The sequence below is a fragment of the Scaptodrosophila lebanonensis genome, unplaced genomic scaffold (assembly GCF_003285725.1).
Source record: "Scaptodrosophila lebanonensis strain 11010-0011.00,11010-0021.00 unplaced genomic scaffold, SlebRS2 tig00000001-arrow-pilon, whole genome shotgun sequence".
Classification (NCBI taxonomy): domain Eukaryota; kingdom Metazoa; phylum Arthropoda; class Insecta; order Diptera; family Drosophilidae; genus Scaptodrosophila; species Scaptodrosophila lebanonensis.
In genome coordinates this window covers 6,525,962-6,552,222 of record NW_022060529.1, presented here as the reverse complement: position 1 = coordinate 6,552,222, position 26,261 = coordinate 6,525,962, and the positions used below count along the sequence as shown (strand labels likewise).

At 39.0% G+C, this 26,261-nt stretch overlaps 9 protein-coding genes across 10 annotated transcripts; 4 read left to right on the top strand and 5 right to left on the bottom strand.

Annotated features, from left to right (window-relative positions):
- Window positions 1–54: 54 nt before the first annotated feature.
- On the top strand, window positions 55–500 carry LOC115624649 (U6 snRNA-associated Sm-like protein LSm6). Its single transcript, XM_030519430.1, has 2 exons — window positions 55–176; window positions 239–500. The coding sequence occupies exons 1-2, from the start codon at window positions 86–88 to the stop codon at window positions 391–393; spliced, it is 246 nt and encodes an 81-aa protein (XP_030375290.1). The 5' UTR covers window positions 55–85; the 3' UTR covers window positions 394–500.
- LOC115624643 lies at window positions 310–1,258 on the bottom strand. The gene is made up of 2 exons (XM_030519417.1): window positions 924–1,258; window positions 310–860 (listed from the first exon to the last, which is right to left on the bottom strand). The coding sequence occupies exons 1-2, from the start codon at window positions 957–959 to the stop codon at window positions 474–476; spliced, it is 423 nt and encodes a 140-aa protein (XP_030375277.1). The 5' UTR covers window positions 960–1,258; the 3' UTR covers window positions 310–473.
- A 159-nt stretch (window positions 1,259–1,417) lies between these two features.
- Window positions 1,418–3,189, bottom strand: LOC115624634 (charged multivesicular body protein 4b). 2 transcript variants are annotated; one of them, XM_030519396.1, is made up of 5 exons: window positions 2,904–3,189; window positions 2,587–2,589; window positions 2,247–2,424; window positions 1,878–2,173; window positions 1,418–1,814 (listed from the first exon to the last, which is right to left on the bottom strand). In XM_030519396.1, exons 1-5 carry the CDS (start codon window positions 3,079–3,081, stop codon window positions 1,774–1,776), a joined length of 696 nt encoding a protein of 231 aa, XP_030375256.1. In that variant the 5' UTR covers window positions 3,082–3,189; the 3' UTR covers window positions 1,418–1,773. The 2 variants fall into 2 exon arrangements, with proteins under 2 accessions (XP_030375256.1, XP_030375264.1); XM_030519404.1 differs by lacking the exon at window positions 2,587–2,589 and having other exon boundaries at window positions 2,904–3,187.
- A 135-nt stretch (window positions 3,190–3,324) lies between these two features.
- Window positions 3,325–4,365, top strand: LOC115632591 (pre-mRNA-splicing factor 38). Its single transcript, XM_030529819.1, has one exon. The coding sequence runs from the start codon at window positions 3,335–3,337 to the stop codon at window positions 4,307–4,309; it is 975 nt and encodes a 324-aa protein (XP_030385679.1). The 5' UTR covers window positions 3,325–3,334; the 3' UTR covers window positions 4,310–4,365.
- Window positions 4,366–4,623: 258 nt separating this feature from the next.
- LOC115632582 (proton-coupled folate transporter-like) lies at window positions 4,624–8,976 on the top strand. Its single transcript, XM_030529807.1, has 8 exons — window positions 4,624–5,103; window positions 5,175–5,284; window positions 6,497–6,647; window positions 7,156–7,339; window positions 7,401–7,587; window positions 7,668–8,130; window positions 8,224–8,380; window positions 8,445–8,976. Exons 1-8 carry the CDS (start codon window positions 4,875–4,877, stop codon window positions 8,506–8,508), a joined length of 1,545 nt encoding a protein of 514 aa, XP_030385667.1. The 5' UTR covers window positions 4,624–4,874; the 3' UTR covers window positions 8,509–8,976.
- Window positions 8,977–9,068: 92 nt separating this feature from the next.
- On the bottom strand, window positions 9,069–12,495 carry LOC115632572. The gene is made up of 9 exons (XM_030529797.1): window positions 12,369–12,495; window positions 11,583–11,692; window positions 11,365–11,515; window positions 11,115–11,298; window positions 10,495–11,057; window positions 10,243–10,379; window positions 9,968–10,157; window positions 9,241–9,397; window positions 9,069–9,174 (listed from the first exon to the last, which is right to left on the bottom strand). Exons 1-9 carry the CDS (start codon window positions 12,493–12,495, stop codon window positions 9,117–9,119), a joined length of 1,677 nt encoding a protein of 558 aa, XP_030385657.1. The 3' UTR covers window positions 9,069–9,116.
- A 2,966-nt stretch (window positions 12,496–15,461) lies between these two features.
- Window positions 15,462–18,787, bottom strand: LOC115634171 (proton-coupled folate transporter). Its single transcript, XM_030531754.1, has 9 exons — window positions 18,571–18,787; window positions 18,398–18,507; window positions 18,169–18,319; window positions 16,825–17,014; window positions 16,378–16,751; window positions 16,154–16,299; window positions 15,853–16,042; window positions 15,589–15,745; window positions 15,462–15,519 (listed from the first exon to the last, which is right to left on the bottom strand). Exons 1-9 carry the CDS (start codon window positions 18,785–18,787, stop codon window positions 15,462–15,464), a joined length of 1,593 nt encoding a protein of 530 aa, XP_030387614.1.
- Window positions 18,788–20,150: 1,363 nt separating this feature from the next.
- Window positions 20,151–21,483, top strand: LOC115629699 (serine protease snake). Its single transcript, XM_030526221.1, has 3 exons — window positions 20,151–20,412; window positions 20,473–20,680; window positions 20,746–21,483. The coding sequence occupies exons 1-3, from the start codon at window positions 20,154–20,156 to the stop codon at window positions 21,362–21,364; spliced, it is 1,086 nt and encodes a 361-aa protein (XP_030382081.1). The 5' UTR covers window positions 20,151–20,153; the 3' UTR covers window positions 21,365–21,483.
- Window positions 21,484–22,095: 612 nt separating this feature from the next.
- On the bottom strand, window positions 22,096–24,731 carry LOC115633682. Its single transcript, XM_030531136.1, has 2 exons — window positions 24,469–24,731; window positions 22,096–22,802 (listed from the first exon to the last, which is right to left on the bottom strand). The coding sequence occupies exons 1-2, from the start codon at window positions 24,487–24,489 to the stop codon at window positions 22,401–22,403; spliced, it is 423 nt and encodes a 140-aa protein (XP_030386996.1). The 5' UTR covers window positions 24,490–24,731; the 3' UTR covers window positions 22,096–22,400.
- Window positions 24,732–26,261: the final 1,530 nt, after the last annotated feature.

The window sequence follows — 26,261 nt, the reverse complement described above, 5'->3', positions numbered from 1 at the left end:
CGATGACATTGCCGGAATATATCGATACTATCGATAGTGCTGCCATTAATTGTTCTCCAGCTCTACGAGTACTAAACGCCGGAAAATGTCTCGCAAAGAAGCGCTTTCGCAGTTTATTAATCAAATTCACGGCCGTCCCGTGGCTGTTAAGCTCAACAACGGTGTTGACTATCGTGGTAAGTAAAATCATATTGGCCTTATTAGTTTATTTTTATTTACACATCCCTTTTTCCATCAGGGGTGCTCGCTTGCCTCGACGGCTACATGAACATTGCCTTGGATCAAACGGAGGAGTATGTCAACGGTCAGTTAAAGAACAAATACGGCGATGCTTTTATTCGAGGAAACAACGTGCTCTACATCTCAACGCCCACGCAAAAGCGCAGAATCTAGACTAAAATATAAATCATAAATACACACAACTTTTTTACACACAAATTACTTATACATATATAAATGCTGAAATAAAATTATCAACTGGGATAGTAACCGGTACCGAATTCATATGGGATTGCGCCGAATGTTCGCAGCTGTTTTACAGAGTATCCTGAACCCAGAGCGGCAATCAGACGCTCTCCTCTGTAGCCAAATTTTCTTTGGTAGTGCGGACGCCAGGCCTTCCCAAAATGTGGATCAAATGGAATCTCGCTTGGCTGTGTAAAGGGCGAATTGCCAAAGAAGAGACGATCTAGGTAATCCAGCACAGCTTTCTTTTTTTGAAAATGTTCGAGCAACGGATTTGCTTGGGCTGCGGTCCTTGGATTTTGCGATGCCAAATTTTTAAAGTATTGAAAATTTTTAAAATCCACATTTGAATAGTCGAACATCGGCAGATCTAGCAGTGTGGCGTATGCGGGCAGCTAAGACATAATTAGATAGCAATTATTATACATTTTCACTAATTAATTTTATTTGCCTCGTACCATAAGTGCCAGTGCAATTAAAGCATATTTGCACATTACAAATGTTTAGGTTCACTTTCAATTGCTTGGACAGCACCTTTCGACTTCCTCACACGAAACTCAACTGATTAAAATAAATTCGGCCAACTGCTGGCGTTGTCAACGATTTGCAATCAATTGTCCAGTCTTGTATTTTTTTGTAACCAACGCAGTTGCCCAATTCTTCCTACCATGTAAGTGCCAGTAACAGTGCTGTGGCCAGCCGCATGTGACACCACCGACAATTAATTAATATGCACATCACATATGTAGATATTTTAATCAAAGCGTCGTCACAGCTGTTGCTTCAGTTGCTTGTTGGTGCTGACGATTCCGGACGCAGACATTGTGATCGCATTCGTCTTAATGAGATTCCATTGTTTCATTTTACGAGCACTCATTAGTTAGTTTCGATTGGACTGCATTTCATGGGACTTCAACATATTGCATATATGCAGTATGATTATGTGCAAAGGTTAACCCATAATGTCGGTATTATTTATTTTGTAAATTAAAACCGAAACAAAACATGCGGAAATATTAGCGTGAAAAATTCTTCAAAAAATACAAGCGTATAACTCGTTGCATTGAAATTTCTTGCTGTTCAGTGTGTGTGTGTGTGTGTGTGTGTGTTTGTGGTGTTTTGCCTGACTATTTTCGTTTATTATATTATAAAAATCACATTCCTATATTATTATGATTACTTGCCAACACAATTTTCACTCCACTGTTCAACTGCCAATTTGTTTCGATAGAAATGTAATTTATAGTTAAAGGAAAAACGATTTGGGATAAATTTGCAGTGAAAATTACGGAGATTTTGCTAAAGCCCTTAATTAGCCCAGGACAGCAACTGTTTCATATCGGGATCATCTGCAAGAAAAAACATACATGTTATATATCTCCGAAAGTACATAAGTGTACGTTTTGGTTCACCATCAGGATCAGCGGGTGCCGTCGTTGTCGTTGCCGCCGGTGCCTTCTTCTTCTCCTTGGCCTTCTCGGGTAAGTCATCTGTGGGTGCTTCCGGCAACGTCGGCTGCGGCTCGGGTATGCCAATAATCTCCTTATCAAAGTTCTCTTGCTCCAGTTCATCGAGTTCCCGCTCGAGATCCTCATCATCAAGATCGGCACCAAAGGCCACTGGATTGGAAATGGCATCAGAGATTTCCTTTGCAACATCCTGCTGTTCGGCAATATCGTCCATCATATCGTGTACCTTGTCCACGTCCCTAAATAATTGCAAGAAAATATGATTGCATTAATTCCAACTCAAATTCGAATCCGTTACGATACAACACTTACATGTTTTTGTGTGCCAACTTAAGAGCGTCCGCAGCATCCTTCATTGTGGTCAATACGGCAGTATTTGTGTTGGCGCTCTCCAACGCTTCGCGCTGCATCTCAATTGTAGACAGTGTACCATCTATTTGTTGCAGTTGCTTCTCCAAGCGCTTCTTCTTTTTTAGCGCCTGCAAGGCGACTGTAAAATTGATTAGAACAGAATTAGTATTCCTAATAAATCACTGCATTAATATTATGAGGGTGATTAAATTTGATTTTTGAAGATGTGCGCCCAATTCAAGTACAATATTATTTGGCATTATGCTACGGTTTACTATAGAAGTTAAATGAAGCATATTACGTTCTTATATTTGCATATGTTGTGGGTCCAGCCATCATGGTGGGTGAGGATGTTTGTATGTAGCGCAAAAAGAAAGGCGGAGAAATACAGAAATGTTTATACTTGACATTCAATACGGTCGTATTTGTTGACTACTACATAAATCTCTAGCATAGCAATGGTTTAGGCAATAGGATATAAATGAACACCTTAGCTACATTGCCAAAAACAAAAACAAAGCAACAACAAACAATGAGTCATAATTTTCATCGCAAATCGCCACTTTCTCAGCTAACCGCAGCAGCCTTTCCAAGGCATAGATTGAATGACGTACATACCTCTCTTGTTCTTGGATGCATTTTTACGTGCTGTGTTCAGTTCTTCCTCAATTTTGGACTCCAGAAATTCTTGTTTTTTTATGAGCATATTTTCCGTCTCTCTTAGCTTTTGTATGGCCTCGCCCGTCGTTGGAGCCACCTCCTTCTTGCCACCAAACATTTTCCCGAAAAAACTCATCTTGTTTTTTTTAGATATTATCACCAATTGCTCCCTTATAATTGGTTTATATGGACTTTTACTGTTAAATGCGTTTTCCCACTGTCTGGGCTATTATTTAGTCTTGGGGCGAGTGTGCGTCATCGCGATAGAACTAAAAAAATACATCGTTGCGTAGCGGCCATCGATATGCGCGTGATAAATATCAATGTATCGATATGTTCCGCTCATCCCTAATGTCATATAAGAGGCACAACAATAAACAACAGCCGGAATGGCGAATCGCACCGTGAAAGAAGCAAAAAATGTGCACGGTACAAATCCGCAATACCTTATAGAAAAAATCATCCGCTCGCGCATTTATGATTCCAAATACTGGAAGGAGCAATGCTTTGCGCTCACCGCCGAGCTCCTGGTGGATAAAGCCATGGAGCTACGTTTTGTTGGTGGTGTCTACGGCGGTAACATCAAACCCACACAGTTTCTGTGCCTGACTCTAAAAATGCTCCAGATTCAACCGGAGAAAGACATCGTTGTGGAGTTCATAAAGAACGAGGAGTTCAAGTATGTGCGTGCGTTAGGTGCCTTCTATTTGCGCCTGACAGGCGCCGCCATCGATTGCTACAAATACTTAGAGCCGTTATATATTGACAATCGCAAGTTGCGGCGGCAGAATCGGGCCGGTCAATTTGAGATCGTCTACATGGACGAATATATTGACGAGCTTTTGCGGAATGATCGTGTGTGCGATATAATACTACCACGCATACAAAAGCGCAGCATACTGGAGGAGAATAATGAGCTGGAGCCGAAAGTCTCGGTGTTGGACGAAGACCTGGACGATGAAGTTCCCAGCGACGATGAGCAAAAGGAGGCGGAAGATGAGGATAAAAGCCGCTTGAAGAATAGTGCGACGACTGTGCTGCGTCGTCCAAGGCATGCAAGGTCCCGCAGCCGTGAAAACCCGTCAGGTGTTGGTAGTAGTGGCAACGCACGGCGCGATTATTACGATGATTTGGAGGACTACGACAAGCAGCGAAATCGCGCGCGGATCGGATATAATGACAACAGAGGGCGTCATGAAAACCGACATGAGCGTGACCGAGAGAGAATGCGCGGACGTGAGCGTGAACGCGAGCGCGATCGTGAAAGGGAGCATAGAGACAAAGATCGGGAAAGAATGCGAGGAGGTCGCTACGAGCACCGAGAAAGGGACTCGCGCAACGAACGTGACCATCGCCGTTATTAAATGTAGAGGCCCGTTAGTCTTAAGGACACTTTTAATAAACCAAAATATAAACTGCACGTTTCCGTATTATTGCATCCCACTCCAAATTTAAAACAAGCCCGCATTACGCAGAGTTGGCAGCACCCGAACGAAATCGCAATCGGGGTTTTCGATAGTACAAACAGCTGAGCGTATTAGTAAACAAAAAGGGCACACAAAAGCTTTTATTTTAGAAAGTATTTTACTTTTTTATTATCAAATTAAGATACTTCATTGTCCAAACAAACTGTAAAGCTTAAGCTAAATGTAGTACAATCTTACTTTAATTATAGTACTTACATAGATAAGACACACATTCGCCCAGAAACAATGTGTTACGAATTAACTTATTAAAGCGAACTATTATAATTATTCAGTGTATCGCTTGACTTCAGCGCGCATGGAAGTCAGAGCATAGTGCTCAATATAAAGTGGAGAAGTGCAATTAATATTAGAAGCATTAAATTGCAAATTCCTTTGTTCACCAATTGGTTGTGATATTGAAGTGATTAACTTTTAAATAAGCCGCATACAGTTCTGGACAACAATGACGACTAGAATGACGCAAAATGATGATGAGGCTCTTTTGGTAAGCGATGAAGAGGCTGAAGAGAGATCTCCACAGCTGCTGGACGCCGCCAGCGTTGAGCAGGGTAGCCAAGACAACTCATCCACGACGACGACAACACCTCCAAACGAAGAAGGAGGCCTGGGCAAACGCTGGTTCATATTGGAGCCGGCCGTATTCCTAATATTTTTAGGACGTTACTTGATTGGTGTGTGTCACTTAAATTTAAATCATCTGTGCGCGCTAATTTTTCAATTGCGTGTCTGTTGCTTTATTTAGGGGCGGTTTACCAAAATCAAATACTTTATCAAACCTGCATTAGTCTTAAATACAATGAGACACAGTGCAAGCCACTGCTCGGACTGAACAAGGAAACGCCGGAGGCACAAGTAAGTAACAAAATGATTTGATTTACACACGCAAATCAGTATATTTATATGATCGTTGTTTTTTTTTTTTTTTTTGCTGCTGTTGCACAGTGGTTCAGAAACATTATTTATCATCCGATTTTCTTTTAGACTAATATAGAAAATTTAATAATTTGTTTTTGTCAGATAAGGCATGCAATTAAGCTTGTAGGAAAAATTGGGGACTCCATTTTATAGTATTGCCTCAACTAAAATATTTCGATTTCAGTAAAATAATTTTTTTTAAATATCTGTATGTTTAAGTATTTTATATTTACGATGGCTGAACCACTGTTTCTTTTATCTTTACTGTATGTCATTTGTTTCTGTTTTAATCACGTTTCACGTTTTAAGCAATGCAGCGATTTTATATAATTTTGTATTGCATATGGGCAAACTTTGTTTTCAACATTAAGGATTTTTTAGATAACTTTTCTCTAACCAGCTGAAAAGCTGTCAGCTTTCGGAACAAACCCTGATAAACGCCCCATAGATTGCAAATATGCATATACTTATATACTTATATCATTTATACTTATTAGTTATTTACAGATGTAGCATTATTAGTATATAAATATATGTTAAATCAGAAGGTCCCTAATAAATTAAAACTGTGCCAGCTGCAGCTATTACATACTTATATTCTAATAAAAAATAATAAGCACTTATCAAAAGTCAATACAATGTGTAAATGTGTCTAAATCTATGTATAGTATATCAACTACGTTTATTTTAAAAATCCATTGTTTGCATTGTAGAAGCACGAATTATAAATGTATGTACATATGTACATTTTTATACATATGTATGTACAAACATGCTAATAAGTGGAATACAAAGCTTAGCGCTTATCTGCAAATAAACAGCTCAAGAGCTCCGACAAATGAGAAATCAAAATCATATGCATAGTATGGACTTGTATGTACGTACATCCATAAGTTTTGGGGCAAGCGGCTGCATTTCGTGTATGACTAATTATTTTACGTATCAATAATTGCTTGTGTCAGCTTATCAATTGTAAGCGCTTGGGTATACCTGCATATGTATGTACTATGTATGTATCTTAAATAATTACCAGAACGCGTCGCTATGAATCATACGATTTAGGCGCGCAGCCGTGAAAAATGTCATGCCTTTTGCAAAACAGTTGTTTTTTGTTCAAAAATGATTAACAGAAAAAAACTATGTTCACAGATCATTGAAGAAATTGTACAGCCTTATGTATCGCAAATTTTAATGGCTACTTCGATATTTGAGAGTATTATACCCGCTTTTGTGAGTCTATTCATCGGACCTTGGTCGGACAAATTTGGCAGACGTCCCATACTCCTGACCACATTCACAGGTAAATGTTTGCCTCAAAGGCGTTTTATGTACAAATATAATGGCACTCTTCTTGCTGTAACTATTAGCAATATTAATATTAAGTAGAAAATCTGATCAATTTTTAGCTTTTTCATGAAATATGTGACCGCCACTTTAAGTTAATTCGAAATCAAAGGGCTATCTACATACATATATCGTAGGGACGCTACAGTCGAGCAAGCCCGACAATCAAATACCCTGTATCCAGACAAACTTCACCCACTGAGTTATATGCGCCCGTAGCAGATGCAAAAATAAGAAGAGCGAAGTTCCGGGGGGAAGTTGTTTCTATAATAACTTTTCTTCAAATTGACCGATTTCCTGATTAAGAATAAGAATTAAGAAATACCTACATATACTTATGGGGTCGAAGATGCCTTCGTCCTGCCTGTTACATACTTTCCACAAATCCAATATACCATTTTGATCATACAAGTGCAGAGTAATTATATTGATTAATTATACTTTAACTTACGTATTATTTTCAGGCTATCTCATAAGTGCTATCATTTTAACTATCATAACACTGATTTCTACTGGAAGGCATATAAATCCATGGTGGTTCGTGCTTTCCTCAGTGCCTTCAGCGTTTAGCGGTGGCACCTGCGCATTGATCACTGGCATCTACTGTTATATATCGGATGTTGCCAAGGAACGCAAACGCGCTGTCCGGTTAGTAATGAAACATGATTTGTGTTGGAATTTTTAACATTATTTTTATCTCCAACCACAGAATGGTGCTAAATGAAGCATGGCTATGTACGGGCATGATGTTGGGAAGCGTAGGCAGTGGTTATATCTATTCTGTAACGAATGCCTTGACACTTTTTTGTATAGCAACCGGGCTCATGTTGTTAGCCCTAATATATGTCTATGTGTTTGTGACTGAGAGTGTTCAGGTCATAAATATACCCGGTACTGTAAGTTTAAAAATGACTTGAATTTTCGCCAACTGGTATTATCTAATAATTTCCTTTCTATTTCCGACCGTCTCTAACAGTCACGCATCCGAGAGTTCTTCAGATTTGGGCTGGCAAAGGATCTGGTCCGCACTTGTTTCCAATCGCGTCCCAATTTCGATCGCTCTATCATTTGGCTTACCATCATTGCATTAACATTATCTATTTTTGTAATGGAGGGAGAGAGCACTGTTAATTACCTCTTTTTGCGCAAAAAATTTCTGTGGACCATCGAAGACTTTAGTTCGTTCAGCGCCGCACGCATTGTTATTCAAATTGTTGGGAGCATTTTTGGTATGATCGTGTTGCGACGAGTTCTCAAGTTCTCAATCGTGTCTATGGCCATGCTGGCCATGGCTTGCTGTGTTCTGGAGAGCACGGTCCGTGCGACCGCCGCCTATTCGTGGGAGTTATATGTCGGTATGACGCTGGGAATGATGCGCGGCGTTTTGGGCCCTATGTGCCGAGCGATCCTTTCCCATGTTACACCTGGTTCTGAAGTCGGTAAGAAGCACTTCGCAAGACAAAGCTTACCAAATATAAAATTATATCTTAATCAATGCTATTTCAATATTACATCTGTTATTTATTTTATAGGCAAAGTATTCGCTCTGACGACTTCGCTGGAATCAATCTCGCCGCTAATCGCTGCACCATTATACACGTATGTTTATAATGCCACGTTACTCCAATATCCAGGGACATTCAATTTTATTAGCGCGGGACTTTACTTTTTATGTTACGTTTTGATTACGTGAGTGGCACATAATAATTAATGCAATTATTTTGATCATTTTGACTATCGCAATTAATTACAGCGCAATTTTCGGCATACAAAAATCCATGGGCGATTCCGTTGTCTACCAGGCTATTGGCAGTTAGCCGGCATAAATCCAACCGGATTTAGTTTAATTTTAACAAAAAGTTCAAACCGATTTACGTGTGATTTAACAAAACAAAAAAGGAAACAATTCCATTTGCGTGTTCTTGTCAGTCAGGAAATGTTTTATAGTGTATGCATATCGAAGTATTATTTCGTTTTTATTTAATTAGCAATCGCTCGAAGCGTGTACAACACTAACTTTTTTAACTTGTATTATCTCCCTTAATTTATCTGTACCAGTGAAAATATCCACAATACGTACCCTTTTTTGTTTTTTTATAGTTGTTGACAGAGTTTTTGCATATACGCATGACAGAGCGTATTTTTGCAACACCTAATATCACTAGAATGTTATTCACACAAAAATTATATGAATATTGAAGGCCGTTACCTGTGAATATGTATATAGGTATATATTTAGCTTCCAAATAACGTAAAAATCTGTGGACACATACAAATATATATATTTATAAAAGATATAAAATAAAACAAACCTTTTCATTTTATACTTTTAAATTCGATCTACAACATTTATTCAATAGCAAATCACACGTACACATATTTTTACAAGTGTATATAAATATTATGCTAAGTATTTAACAATTACTTACTTCAGCACCTTGGCATAATGCTGCTTATGGATGAACTTGATGCGCAAGACACATCTGCAAAACGGTTCGAGATCGATATTAAAACATTCGGATGGCAATAAATGTGTGCACATATCTTACCCGATAAATACGAATGACAGAAAATATAGCGATGCGCTGACAAAATTAAACAGACCCGGATAGGTTGTCAATGAGAGCTTGTACACGTACGTATAGAGAGGTGCCGCAAAAAACGGAGCAAACGATTGCAGAACGTTTTTGATAGAGAAAATCTTGCCTGCAAAAAACCAATCAGGCAAAGTGTCAATTCCACTATTTACACATGAGTAAGGCACATTATTGTTCAAGTAAAAGATAAACTATATATATATTTCATTTTAAATATGTGTGATTGCGAAGAGTAGTTTTGCGTTTAAGAATGCGGCCGGAAAAATTCTCGCTTACTCCTAGAGCTTACTGTAGTTGGTTTGATTTTCAATCCTAATTTTTGGCTGTGCACCAGAGATGCGCATGGAAATTAGTTAATTTGTCTAATAAGTATATGAGACTTGATAATTAGACATTGCGCCAAAAATGTTTAGTAAGAACTGACCGCCTGATACAATGGTGTTTTTTTATCCAAATTTAAGGTTCTCAATTATACGATGAAAAAGTGGCTTAGAGTTTTGATTAATGTTGCAATTTTATTATTTTATCAATTGTTTAAAACTAAGAACACTGCTAAATGCCACACAATCAATATTTAAAAAATTTCAATTTATCTAACAGAAAAGGGACGGTTTGCATTCGAAAATGTACAAGTCCGTATTAGTCGTTTTTGTTGGGGTTTATAGATACTTGTACTTACCTAAATCAGACGGCGGCACTATATTGGAGACAATCGTGCGACACATTGGACCAGAGATGGAGCGAAAAACACCCAACGCCACAGAAAGGTACATATGCCAAGCCTGCGTGGCAAGACCTTTCGCCATATTGTTAAGTATCTCGGAGAAGAAAGCCAACAGTGCCAGAGTAACCACGGACAGTCGAAAGACCTGTCGAAGATAAACACAGTGTATAGTACATCAAGTCGAGTCAATCTGTTCAAATTTGAAGCTCTTATCTGAAATATCAACTCACTTTGCGCAACACAAGAAAGCCTACAAGGGCTCCCAACATCGGTACCAAATGGCTGACGGTCTCAAAGAAGGTATAATCACGCACGGTCCAGTGGAATTTTTCGCGTACAAACAAATACATAACACCCATGACACCGTCTACGATTTGGAAATGACACATTATTTTTAGATTTTTAGCGATCGGGTTAGCATATTTATGGAAATTGTGGTCAAGTGGAGAAATGTGCAAATTAAATTTATGTTTGAAGCTCACCAAAAACAAAAATGGACAGGAACATGGCCATGGTGACTAGCCAGATAATGGCACGCGCGTGATGTTCACGTTTTGTGAAACAAGTATTTAACATTTCTCTGATATGCATATAGCTGAATAGTCCAGCCTTTTTCTTTTTATCGGTATCAGGCAATGTTTTCCTTGCCTTTTCCGGCAACTTTTCCACATATCGCGCCAAAATATCCTCATCACTCTTTATTGTGGGAGATGGCGATGATACCTCTATCTGTGGAGAATCACACTTCTCATTCTCATTACTTTCTACGAAATTGGGGGGACAGTCAATAGCCACACGATCCAGCTGTAAATCACAAGCCGTGATAGGCACTTCATTCTCCTTGTTGAGCTTGGTTTTGGCATCCCGATCCAGACGTATGTGCAAGCTTTCGGGCACGAAGAAAATTATGAATAGTGTGGCGAATGTAACAATAATTCCAGAGATGCCGATTGTTATTGATGCACTAGTCGCCGCATACACAAAGCTGGAGAGCAGCGATCCACTGGTGAGACCAATGAAGAACAGCACCTCCATGAAAATCATTCTGAGAATGGACGACATTACCAATTGCCAACTGAAAACGGAAACCACTTTCACTCACCTGTAAGGCCGCTCTTTAGTGTCCGTAATGTCTGAGATGAAGCAGAAAGCGGCTACAGAGAACACACAATTACCTCCAAGGACCGAGTGGGGCACTGCAGCCATGATATACCACCAGGGATTGATAACATAGAAGTTGGATAACTCACTGATCGAGGCCGTCACAAGAAAAGTGGCAGCAAAGCCTGCGATATATAAAGATGGCTCGATCACAGCACTCTTTCACTCGCCCGCTAAGCTGGGAAACTCACCAATCATCGAAACAATGAGCAATGGCTTGCGTCCATAATGATCCGACCATGAGCCGATAAAGAGACCGCAGAAGGCGGGAACAATACTTTCCAGTAGAGTGCGCGACAAAAACAAGTTCGCCACATATGGCTGCAGTTCCGTTTCAATGGCCTAATAACCGGAATTAAGTCGCTCTTCTAAGATTCAATAATTAATTAATTCAAATATGTATACACACATTTATTTCGGCGCTAGCATTCTTCGAATCCAAGAGTTTGCAATCGCTCTGATTGTAATTAAAGATCGTTGTGCAGGTCTGGTAGATGATTTGATTGCGCAATATTGTACCTTTATGTGGGTTGGAGAAAAGTGTTAAGAGGCATTACAGCGGCTTTCGTGGCTATTACATTTAATAAAACAAGTAAAAAAGCCAAAGTCGGGTGTCCCGACTTTGAAATACTCTGTACATATGTTTAGAATAATTATAGAAATTAAAAAAGTAAGAGAAAAAAAAACAAAATTTACAAATTTTAGTCCAAGAATTACGGGAGTTAGAGAAAATCGCGATTTGCGGTGGAGAGGGGGGAGGGAGGGAAATTCCAAAATACACATTTTCTGCGTATTCTCATAAGGCATGTGGGACTAAAATTTGGTATCCGTAGGTCTTATATTCTCTTAGATATAGGCGATTATACGAATGGAAAATCGGGAAAACCCCCATAGGGGGGAAGTGGGGGGGGGGACAAACTTGCACAGCGTACACATATAACGCATCTTTGTGCAAAATTTGGTGTCTCTAGCTCTTATAGTCTCTGAGATCCAGGTGTTCATACGGACAGACGGACAGACAGACAGAGCTAGATCTACTCGCCTCGTCATGCTGATCAAGAATATATACACTTTGTGGGGTCTGCCACGCCTCCTTCTGCCTGTTACATTTTCAGCTCGCGCAAACCTAATATATTATTGTACATTTTATGTACAGAGTATAAACACACGCATTTATAACACGCACAACTCTTACCTGACAATGTATGCGAAAATAGTAACATGAACACAACCGGTTCTATGTAGAACATATGGAAAATTCTGTGCCATTGCAGACTTTTCAGACGCTCCCATGTAAAGGCATGCGACGCTTTTTCCACCATTTGATAGCAGTTGTTTTGTTTGAACTGTCTATAAAGCACTTATATTCGTTTATCTATATTTGAATAATTATTTGTGCTTCCCATATGACACCGTCTACGTTTTAAATTTTATTAACCTTGTCGAGAATATTAGCACCACTATTTTAACTTTGATTTCAAGGCGTAAAACTAATTCGGCAAGTTCAATATGCCTATTAAATTTTTACGAATTCGTGCCGACTCTTTTATATAGCTTATACGAGAATATGCGGCACAATTGTTTAACGACACTATGCACGAAGCTCACTACCGAATGCAATTAATAATTATACATTTTAAAAGCGTGTCAGTTTTTATTCGAATATATCAACTTATTGCCAATAACAGAATATTTTTTTGTGAATTTTAAATACTTGTATTTGTCGTTTGGGGCATATTTTTTATTATTTATATTTTATTGTTGTGGTACTATTTGTATTGTTGCTGGCAAAGCTCAGCTTGTCGTTTGACTGGGTACTAGGGACTGGCGCTTAACAGATTCACTGACGCGACACGGTACCAACGACGACAATTATTTACAATTAGAGTTTGATTCTGGAAATGAGCAGCTCCCGCTAAATGCGACTGTTTATATAGTGTCGGGAAACAGAAATCGCAAACAGTTGTTCATCACTTAGTAAATCGTTCTGTGCATACATATGTACTATATGTATGTATTTAAATAGATATGTATGTACTTTGAATGGCCACTCAATACTCTATGTACACATGCAGTTTGTTTGTAAGTTTGGCAAGTCGCCTGAGGCAGCGAAATCGCAAAAACGCAGCGACAATATCGTCGAGATTCACAACGTCGCGACGCTTCGGATTTGATTGAATTGAATTTCACTGCGAGACTGGCTTAAATAAGTTTTTGTCGCTTTCGACGCTTTACCTTTACCGCACCTGTGACTTATCACAACTCTGAGCCGATGCTGGGGCTGTTTTGATTTCAGTTTTTTTCATTCCTTTTTTTCTAGTGTTCGTGCCGCTCACAAATGAGTAGCACGAGGCAGACTCAATCAAACTTAGATACATGCATATGTTTATACATACATACACTGTTTTTCGAATGACTTGCAAAGTTTATCACTCGGAACTAAACTGGAAATATGGCTTGTAGGCATACGCGAACCCTGTTTTACGCTTCTTTCCACTCTGACTGATTAAAACAGTTTCCGACCCTGGGCCCTTCCTCAACTTACTACCTCTATATGAATCCAACTACTTATGGCATTTATTAAATATGCTCAGCAACGAAAAAGTACTATCTTGTGGGAAAGTTGGCAATATAGATAATTATGTTTATTTTGAAAATGCTACATATATTAAAAATTTCAAAAAGACTCTTTTGACTATTGCTGAGCGCTCCTTGAATAAAGGCCATCTTTCCTTTATACAGGGTGCACCATCTTTTATGTCGGTATGTAAATATTGAATTACTTTGTCATTAGTGAACCGATTGACTTGAGTAGACAAGTGTTGAAAACCTCAGTTCAAGAAATTGTACAGAACCAAATTAAATAAAAATATCTCATACTTGAAAATCGGTTGTTTATTTTCAAAGATATTCAATGTTTACATACCGGCATAAAAGATGGCGCACCCTGTATATGTTATTTTATATCACACTTTTGATAATTTTATAAAACAAATTTAAAACTAATTATCTACAGCTATTCTTATCCCTTGCATTAGTACTGCTCTAAACAAATATCTTATCATGCTGATTTAATTAGAGCTCTCTTGGCTTAGATGTGCCAATTTAAAGACGGATTCAGGATTTAGAAATGGGTTTTCCCTATAAGAGTAAGATGAAGTAAGATGAAAAATGATCATAAAATTGAAAGAAATTTACTGCATAGACAAATGGGAACAAATTTTGTTATGCTTTACTAAATAGGGTTTGTTTTCTTTTAATCATAAATATTTTTATTTTGTACCTAACAGCAAGTTCGACATGGGTGTAAACAAATTGGCAACCAAAATTTAATTAGCAAGATTAATAAACATTTAACACCACTCATTAGGAGTTGGTTTAATCCAAATAAAAAAATCATAAAATGCGCTCGAGCAGGGTTTTTCTTAGGAGAGTGTCACACGCCATTGTGTCAAAAATTAACAAGTCGAAGAGCTAAAGAAGCGTACATGTGTAAGTCCAATAACCGAAATAAAATATTATAAAAAATATTGTGAAAAAGTATCCACTGTAATTTATAGAATTGAAAAGCGTATTTAAGCTAGGCTAACATCTTGATTAAACATTTTTAAAAGACTTTGTGAAAAGAAATGCACACACACAGATTCCAATTACAGGGGCACAACTGCGTGGCGATATTATTCACAATAACACGGTGTTATTTAAAACGGAAATTGGTTAGTTAAATGACATATAATTTTGTACAGATGCCAGCTTACTATACAATGACTTTGACTTGCTTGGGATCTCGCATACTTCAATAAATTAACTAAAAGCACTTTCTTGTCGAACAGCTGAGAAATTAGCACCCCGCTGAAATATTACACATTGTTAACGGTGCCCTAAAACCCCCTAATTATTTATGTGGCACTTACTTATGAACGTAAATAGCTAAGGCTAGCTTATTAATAGTGGCACGAATAAAAAAGCACCAAACCAATTGTTTTGATTTAAAATAAACGTATTATAAAAGCATTATTGTTTGTGGAGCTGAGTGGAAATCATAGGAGAGAGAGTTGCTGAGTTAATAAAATTAAAAATATTTCGTTGAGGCTTTATTTATAAATTCCAAGTAGAAGTAGGTTAGAGTATATCAGTTTCAGTATTTAAAATAAAAACAGTGCTTCTTGTTATGTTAATTTTTCTTATGTGAATTTTTCGAATGCATTTTTTTAGATTGTTTATTATCAGTGTAGCAATCTATATCTAAAAATTCGAAATACTAAGTATATAGCATTGTAGTGCATCCTCATTTAAAAACCGGCTCGTAGTGTGAGTGATTCGTTGACTTTTGCCGCCAGACAATACTGAAAATGTAGTTAAATTTTAATTTTCCATACAGCATCCGTTGAAGGTTAAGAGTGTTGGGTACGTACAGTAATAAAATAATCGCCAGACCAAACACATTCGCACTTACGAAGTTGAAAAAACCTGGATAACTTATCAATGTAATGCTATAGATAACGATGTATAGTGTAGACGATGCAAATGGTATAAGCGACTGCAGCACGCTCAGCATGGAGAACACTTTGCCTGGCAAATGCAAATATAGAAAAAAAAAATCACAGATGATAACTGATGTGATTCACAAAAATATACATATATATAAGTATATGGTTATATATGCGGCAAATACGAACCGCGCTCATCAGCCGGAAGAAGATTCGTTATTACAGTGCGGCACATGGGATTGGAAAGAGACTTCAAGGCGCCCGCACCAATGGCCAAGTATATTTGCCAGTCGACAAAGGCAAATGCAATACACAAGCTGCTAGCCACATGGCTGACTAATGAAATGAATGTCAGCCACCACACAGAAGAATTGGTGCACTGAAAATACAGGTATAAGGTAACAAAACAGTAGCAGTCATTAAGTTGCCTTACCTAGCAGTATACTTATAGTAACTAATGATAATGACTTACAATTAGAAATCAACAAACCTTTCGCAGCAGCCACAAGATGAATATACCACCGGATCCGGCCACAGCTGGTACCAAGATGCTGACAGACTCATAGGAAGTAAACTGACGCACGGTCCAATGGAATCTTTCACGAATGAACAAATAAAACACCGAGTTGCTGCCATCTGTAATTTTGTAATTTTCAATGAGTATCAGCACTTGTACATATAATGAAGGCTGCCAATTGTTTCAAATGCAATTACCATTCACAAAAGCCGACAAAAGCAAAATCGATATCGACAGTATTATAATGGAGCGATCCTTGAAATCGCGCGTTCGTACACAAGTGTGCCAGAATTCCTTCAGCAACTGTATCAATTTATTACAGCTCCAAAATGTTGGGTTTGTCGATCCCGATGTCGATGTTGTTGCTGGCGCTGTGCTCCCATCAGAATCTAGCCGTTGAGTGGCCGGCAGGCTTTCCGGCAGAAAGAAAACGATTATGAAAAAAGCACAGAGTATTACTAACGCCGATATTGCGAAAACCATGTACGCATTTGTGGCCTCATAAACGTAGCCAGAGCTGTAAGCACCCAGCATCAGACCAACATACATAGATAACTCATAGGCAATCATTCTACAAATAAACAACAAAATAGTTGTAAACATAAACACCAGCATGGTTTGAATACCAATTGCCTAAAACTTACCGATAGGAGCGCGCTTTCCCTGTGGAAACATCGCTTATGAAGCAAACGGCGGCTACCGAGTATGTTATGCTGCTGCCCAAGCAGGCCAAAGGGATCACAGTTAGGACATAGAACCAAGGACTGACCATGCCATGCCGCTCCATAGCCTGTTGCGCAATGCCAGCCGACATCAAGTACTGCAGGGAGTATCCTAAAATGTTCAAATAACGTTTAGCACTTACATACGTGGACTGAGGGGGATACCACATAAGTGTTTAGAGTTCCAAATCGTCCTGTAGAGAACATAAATAAAAAACCCAATTTTTTCTCTCTTCAACATCTTGATTTGTTCCAATTATGATGCTTTTTTCTGAACCTCTTTAGCCAATAAGGGTCTGCTTTTTATACCCTGTACCCGTAGGGTTAAAAGGGTATATTAGGTTTGTGCAAAGTATGTAACATGCAGAAGGAAGCATCTCCGACCCCATAAAGTATATATATTCTGAATCAGACGAGAGAAATCGATCTAGACATGTCCGTCCGTCCGTCTGTCCGTCTGGATGAACGCAAGGATCTCAGAAACAAGAAAAGCTAGAATAACCAAAGTTGGCATCCAGATTCTCCTAGGTCCGAGAAACGACGAGTTTATTTTATTTTTTGGAATTTTCCCCCCCTTCCCCCGCTACAGAATTTCGTCATTACCGTCCACATTTGAAAAGCTACTCTAACCAAACTTTGCACACATAATTTCTATATAATTATCTACTTTTGTTTCAAATTTCATCTAAATCGGATGGTTCTAAGAAAAGTTATTAGCGAAACAACTTTACTTCGGTACTACGCCCACAAGCTGCAGCATGAAGTTCGTTCTTCTTCTTCCTCTTTTTGCTTCTGCTAGAAGCGCATATACCTCAGTGTCGGAAGTTTACCTGGGTACAGGGTATTACACTGTCGGGCTTGCTCGACTGTAGCGTTCTCTCTTGTTTTTGTATGGAAAAGATGAGAAGCACTGAGCCTCTAATTTAGATTATATTCTATTTTGTTCATTTTCAATAACATTCCCTCTTCAAGAGACATCTAAACAGTTGCTGCAACGAAAAACTCTGCGTCATCCCAATCCAATAGCAGTGGATCTCACTATCAAGACCACACGCTGTCGACTAAGAGAGTGCCATCCACTGAACTGCGCTGTAAATATTTAATTATGTACATATGTCTCTGTATATACAAAAAATATATCTTTTTTCCTTTGTGTTGTAACCTACCCTTCTTATTGTTTCTATGTTAAGACATATGAAGAAACTAATATTTTAATTGGCAGCTTAAAAGCTGAAAAAAGACATACAAGTATTGTTTTTGAGTTACCCAGAAATGAAGCCATTAGCAGAGGTTTTCGTCCATAGCGATCTGCCCAGGCGCCAACGAAGAGGCCACACAACGCGGGCACAATGCACTCCACGATTTTCATGATCAGGAAGATTTGTGCCGCATACGGCTGCACAACTGCCTCAATTTGCTGGTGAAAACCAAACACATTTTAACAAACAAGATGCTCTATAATTACGAGAGATATGAATCATTTGTATACGCATACCTTTGTGGCATTTGTAGCATTTTTGGTGCCGAGCAACATACATTCGGCGTCTGTGTAATCGAGCCATGATGTACATGTCTGATAAATGATTTGGTTTTTCAGAACGGTTGCTGTAACGGTTGTAACGACACATGTGTAGATTGCCTCTTGAAGGTTTTGCGTAACAAACTTACATGAAAAATTGTAGCCAAAGAGCAGCATCAGTATCAGGGGCTCCAAAAGATAGATGCCCCATTGTATGGTTCCATTGGCATTTTGCTGGAGACCTGTTGTGGCCGGTGCCAAAGGTTGTGTATCAATATTCACCGATGCTGCACTTATGGAACCTTCACTCCCATGTCGCCGAACCTTGGCGACCAACGTTTCATGAGCATGCGGTTCCTCATTCATCTCTGCGATACGACTGTGGAGCGGCACATTTCCATTGTCGCCAAAGACGCACAGCCTGACCGCAATTCTAGATAAAGTACCGACACATTTATACATACAGTAAGAGCTTGTGTACATGTACACACATGTATCTTTGACTTGTATATATAGACGTATCGGGCAAGTTTGTGCCGGGGTTTACCATAAAGAGCCTATAGTCACAGCGAATACAAATGTGTATGTATGACTCCAACGCTTATTGGCAAATCTGTTCTTATTCTCCTTCTGTGCATACTACTTTCTGACTCAGTCCTGAAGGCACGCGCTCTCAAATCGCGAGCTTAATATGTTAAACGTGACTTATCTGACCGCTGCAAATTTGTTTTCAATTTCGTACTTGCCTGCGGTTAATCATTTAATGAATTTGGATACAACTGCTAACTTAACTCAATTAAAATGTATGCAACGTTAACGAAAACTAATGACATATGTAAGTACAAGTATATGCAAATGTGTTATCCTATGTTTTTAAAATAATTCTTTTATTTACGAAGTTTTGCTTTTTCAATGTAAGGCCCCAAAACACACAGATAAAGACAAATGTATATTTAATAACTAAGAAATCCCAATTGCCAATGAAGCCTCTTTGATAATAAAACAAAGTGGGTTCATAGACAATAGACATTATTTTTGGTTGCTAATACACTGCGTACGTGTTGCCAAAAGGAAGGCTATGCAATTGTATTGTAGATTGTAATTATAACTTTATTCTAAAATACACAATATTAGTAAATAAGCCATTAAGTGTGTCAACTTGCACTTTTTTAAATATAAAATCGATATTTCACGGTGTGAAATACGGTATGGCGTGTTACCCGTTTGGTAATCGATATCAATATTGATCGATGATAGCAAGCTGTCTGCTGGCGCTCGTGACACAAAGGGTCGAGCATCTGAATACAACATGGTGGCAACTCTACGAAAATAATCAGGTTGGCAGCCTGGCAGCTGTCAGGCGCCAATGCCTTATTCATATTTAATTTTGGCCGTTAACCACTTAATCGGGCTTTTGGGGTTTTCGGAGAACGTAAACATTTGTGTTGATTTAATAGAAGTGCGAAAAGTAAAATGTAGAAATCCTGAACAATAAAATGCAACTTTTGTTGTAGCCTAATATCTATGTATGTATGTATAATACATATAACATAATCACACTGGCACAACCAAGTAATTGTTCCGATAACCTTTTCGCATGCATTTTAGTCTGAGCAAGTTCTCAGCTTCATTCCGCTCTCATTCCGGCTATTAACAAGTCAGGTTTTTGACGCGCTTTAAGCAGTTCAGGTTTATACTCGTCCGCTCAGTGTTCGTTGCGATGCTCGAAACAATGCATATGCTCTGGGAGATTTTTTTCGGAGCTGTTATTTTATCAGTGTCGAACATAGTAGTGGCCGAGTACTGCGACAATGGTACCGGAGAGTGCAAAAGCCTAACCGACACCGATTGTCCCGTCATATTTTATAATCAACACTTGATCGGCGATAATATCAAATACTGCGATGAAGACAATTACATTGTTTGCTGCCCCATACCAATCAATTCGCAAAGGCAGGCCCCAGTGAGCAATAGCCGCAGATTCGAGAAAGGTAGTGTATATGAAACGTAGCTACTTTAAACGTTATTTTTAATTACAAATTTCTACGTAGAATGCAAACGATATAGCGAAGCACAAGGACCTTGCCCCACCAAAGCATTCATAGTGGGGGGACAAAAAGCGTTCGGAAAGGAATACCCATTTATGGCCCTAATTGGCACGCGCGATCCGAAGAAGCCAAATGTCAGATGGGATTGCGGCGGAACTTTAATTCATCCCAAGTTTATACTTACGGCGGCGCATTGCCTCGAGACGAGCGAGTATGTGCTTTTCAAATAGTCTTCTTTATAATACTTAAAACCTAAGTATTCCTACATAATTATAGACCGAAAAACGAGCGTTTGGATCCCAACAGTAGCTCACCAAAATTTGTTGTACGTCTGGGTGAAGTGGATTACAATAGCACGACTGATGAAGCTCAACCGGAAGACTTTGAAGTGGTCAATTATTTATTGCACCCCTCGTACAATGACGATGAAGAAGAGAGCCATCAGAACGACATCGCCCTGATCGAGCTGGACAGGAATGCGACATTCAATGAATTTATTGCGCCAGCCTGTCTGCCCTCCGGCCCTGGAAATGATCACTTTCAGTTGACTGCAGCTGGCTGGGGGTCCACCAAAGATGGGGGTCAGGCCTCATCACATCTACTTAAGGTCACTTTGGAGCGTTTCACTGACGAACAGTGCCGGCAGCGTATCGAGCAGAAAATAGACGACCGCACCCAATTCTGTGCCGGCTCAAGCACGAGGGAAGCAGATACGTGCAATGGGGACTCGGGCGGTCCGATCTTCGTGCAGCACCCGCTCTATGACTGTCTCAAGCAGGTGATTGGCGTGACTTCTTATGGACTGGTGTGCGGCACTCGCAACTTGCCAAGTGTATATACAAAGACTTACCTCTATATCGATTGGATCGAAAGGATTGTGTGGGGAGAAGAATAAGCTAACGGCCCTTTCTAGTCACTTAAATTACAGGAGGATAGCTGGATATTGGTCCAACATATTATATAAAGTATATTTCGTAGGCTAATAATAAAAACTTTGCTAAACACAAACCCTAAGGTGATCAAGTTGTGAGGGGAAGGTAAAATGGTTTATATTTAAAAAAGTTTAAATGCTTCTCTTTTGGGCAGAAGTTTAGATAATTGATATTGCACAAGCAATTTTCTTTTTAATATGTAAATATATTTAAGCAAGGAATCGGCCTGCAACGTTGGCCATAACAGAAAGGTTTACTAAACAAGTGAATACAATTTTTATTTCGAATAGCACCATTTTCATTCGTAAATACACGCCCGATATCATCATCTTGAGAAAGAAACGCTTGCATTGAATATTCTTTGGAGCTGCTTCTTCATCTTTTTAAACAGCTATTTTAGTATTGCCAAAATTACCAATTTAATTATACTATCGCATCATAAGTTATTAGTCAGCTTTCCACTTCCAGGACACACAATTTATTTCTCACAATTCCCTGCAGTACCAGACAGACAGATCTGTTCGCACACTCGCTGCATTTTCGTAGCTGTTTAATCAAATCCTTGCACCCTTTCTTGCTTCTGGGCGGAATATATACTTTCCTCCTCTTCAAGCGTGTTATTTGGGGGCCCCTAAGGGTGCTAGAATCTTTTGAGTGTAGTGGGAGAGAGTGGAGAAATGCAAACAATAGTGGATCTCTAATAATTAATTTTAGCTTTAATAACAATTTTAAAAAACAGTTGGCATAACAAGTAGATTTTAATAGATACATAGATACGTCTTTACTTATCATAGGATGTGAGTATGTGCTTGTGAATATAATCGATGATTGATTGCTCTTGGCTTTGTGCTTTGTGACTTAGAACTTAAACACAATAAAAAGCTAAGTGCTAGAGGACCCTGTAGAAGACCAGTGACAGCCATTAGTTGCATAATGATTGCTCGTGGTTGCTGGTTACAAAATATGTTTAAGACTAGGCATCGGGCTCAGCATTTATTCCTACACTCTGGTCGAGCGCCGGCGCTGTTGAATCTCCTTCTTCCTCACTTGCTGTTGCTTGTAGACGAACAAGGGACGGAAGACGATGGCGCGGCGTTTGCGCTTCTCACCCGTGCTCTCAGCATCGCGACGCGTCCTGGAGTAGGGACGGAACAGGTCGCTTTTGGCGGAGTCGCGTCGGTAGAGAGTGCTCAGGAAATCAAAGTAGGGCCGAGACCGCAGGCTGTCCGGATGTTGCAAAGGCGAGTTGTAATTAAACGAGTTCGGTGTCTCGATGTCCAGAAGCGTGTGCGGTACCTCGCCCTGAAACTGCTGGGGCACTGGGACTGGGCCGGGAGCGGGTGCGGGTGCGGGGACAGCAACTGTCGTCCAAATCAGCAGAGCCAATACCAAGGTGGAAAACTGCGGAAATAACAAAAGAGGCGGTGCATAAATACTAAAGTCAATAATAAACGACCGAGCACAACTCCAGCTATATCTACTAAATATATATATATTGTGTGTGTGTGTGTGTGAGTGGAAGGTGTGAATAGAACGTAAAGGCCGAAGCTTTCTGCAAATTGTTGGGGCTGTTTAGAACCTGTCTACATTTCTACAGTAGAAACTGGATAGTGTAGCTTATGCTTCGAATTAGCATATAATAATTAATTTAAATTAAATAACATCAGCAGAAAACAATCAAATAACCGCAATCAAATTTAATTTATAGTCACACGAGAAATATTCATGAGCATGTCTAGAATTTGGGAGGCGTTGTCGACCATGCTGGGAACGTTGGATGGCGATCTTATGAGTAGTAATTAGATGCCATTGCAAAGGCAGGAGTGCACTCTATGGGCACTCGCTTGCACTAATATATGCACTCTACAGTTTTCACAAACTATGCATACAAATGAACAATACGAGTATGCATGATTTAGTAGTGGACTCTGCTTAGTATGCGCTACATAGTCGTGCTGTTATTATTTCTTATGTAATTTGCAAAAAGACTTTCAAGACCTTTTACTTTTCATATCAGGCAACATTAAACATTTGAATACGAAACCTAATGAGATGCAAAATTGTTCAAACTTCCTCGAAGAGAACACAAATTTATAGTCAAATGCCTGCTCAGAATTCTTTGTGGTTCCTACTCGTATGTCTCATCACACACACCTCAGTATTAGTAAGACGGAAAATATTCTGTATTCGATTTTGTGGTATTCTCACACATCGAAAAATATATAATGTGTAGGTATCAATATTTGGCTCATTATGTAAATTTATAGTTTTCGGATGGGTGCTGTGACCACATAATATATAATTATGCCATGCAGCAAAAAATGGATTTCAATGAATTATTGATGCAGCGAAATTCATAAGAAACGACTACATTTCTGTAACCGGTTGCTTTTGTGGCTCAGGGCTAACACTCTTCGAGTAGAAATATCAAGGAGAAGACGAAACCTGTGCTGGGTCAAAAAAAAAAAACACAAAAATAAAGCAGAGATGTGGACAGGATTTCATGACTGCAAATGCAATTGAATGGGGTTGGGAAGGGGCATGAGGAATGAGGAATGAGGAATGGGAAACGGCCAAAAGGTCGTGTTAAGAGAAGATGAGCAATTTTAATTTTACGAGCTTAGCTCACACTTCCTTATGAATGCCATTTTCGAAATAGCCATAAAAAGAATTTTGAACAAGTTTCAAAAATACAAAAAAAATATATAAATATATATATATGTATGTGTATATATAGTAGATACATATAATTTGCCCAAGAAGAAGAATAATTTAATTTAATTATGCCTTTGGCCTTGTCAGAAAATCAGAAAATCAGAGTACGCTGCTATGGAGACGACGAAGCCACCGTTAGCCTTTGTTTTTATTTAATGGCGTTTATTTATTTATTTCGTTGATTGCGGATTTTGATTTCAATTCAAGTTATTCCAAAAATGTTAATGAAGTAAACACGTTTTATTTTTAGCAGCCACACACACACACACATGGGACATGCAAAATTTGATTTTAACTGTTCATCTCGAATAATTACTATTTTGAGAAAACAAAGTGGAAATCCGATACTCACTTGCCATGTTACTGAAGACATATTTCTCTTGCTCTTCTTGGTTTTATTCTTAAGTGTGTTTTATGTGTTGTTGCTAATACAAGTATTATTGCCTTCGACACTTTGAAAGAGGGGCTATCCTGTCGATTGTTTGCTCACTGTTTTTATTTATTCAAATTGTAATTCGAAAATTATTCCAATTGCTGTGCACACGCGAGATGCCGAATCGCAACTGTGCTGCGCCACTGATTGAGATGTTGTTTTTAAACAAATAAATCCAATATATGTAAATGTTTTGCACACGCTGACTTTAATCTGACGCTCATTAACGTCTGCGTTATCAATCTAAAGTTCACACCTCTACATATAAGTATTGATATTAATATTAATATTTATTAATAAGTATGATGGGCTTTGTTTTTGAGTTGTCGTAATCCGGCTAAAGCTCCTTGTAATAAGTATTGCTCTATATGTTTATTGTATATTGTGGGTTGTTATCGCCACAGCGACTGTTACAGACTGTTCAGAATTTTAGTGACAAATTCACTTTTATATGGCCAGGCAGGCTGCTGCCGTGACGTTTCAGATGGAACTGAACGGGTTTTGGTTATGGTTATGGCTTTAGCATGACGATGTCGCGGACAGCACACACACACACAGAAAGACACACACACACAACTCCTAGGCAACAATATTTGGCACAAAGTGGGGGCAGGTTCGCCGATTTATGACTGTGGCCTGCACTTTTGCGCACTCGTAGAGTGTCTTGTAATTAGCACCTGTGGGCATTGAGGCCCATTGAGTCAAACAAAGAGGAAGCCAACATTTCTATTTCGTCATTCCATTTGATGATGATGAAATGTTTTCATTTCTAATTAAATTTCTAATTGAATTTTTTCCATGACGCACGCGCCAAATCAAAGCTACTAAAATTTATTAATCGCCTGATAAGGTTCGCTATATTGGGCTTATTCTGGACATAATCAGAATAAACAATGACAACAACGACAGGATAAAGTCAACACGCAACACGCTCCGCTCCGACTTGCTTAGCGCTGCTTAGCGAATACGGAAGCCGGCGCTGTGGCTTTTTAGAGGCAATAACGGCGCCAATTTGAAAACAGTTCCTCTGTAAGCCAGACACTCTTGTTATTGGCAATAGCAATAGCCTCTTTGTCACAAAAGCTGAATGAGAGCACATTTGAATATGAATGGCCAGATGAACAAACCCGAGCTAGTTTATGCTTAAATTATGCAAACGCTTCGTTTATGACGTTAACGCGTCTCTCGGAAAATTGTCAACACCTCGTTTAGTGTTCAATACACACCACAAACAATACGAAATTGGCTTTCATGCTTGGCAAGCCTGAAGGTTAATTCGGGTACAACAAAAACCAACTATTGGCACAACAATGGACAGCATGTTTGTTAAATTCTCAAAGCACTGGACCACCGCATAGCACACAAATAATTATATACATACTTTACTATACACACAGCAATCAATGAAATATCAAATACGAGTTGGACACCAAACAGGATGTTTGTTTGTTCTGTTCTGTTTTTTGTTTGTTTTTGTTTTTGTTTTATCACCATTTTTGTTTCGTGCATAATTGATGTCGTTCGGAGACTCGTATTGATAGTCAATACTCTACTTGTATTTGTTTGCTTTTTAATCTGCTTTTTGTTTTCAATTTCCAGCCGAGGCACAGTCATAGATAGCAGCCCGGCAGACGGGTCTATGGGGGGTCTATGGGGGTCTATGGGGGCATATGGGGGGGGGATGCGGCGATCAACCGGTTGGCTTCACAGAC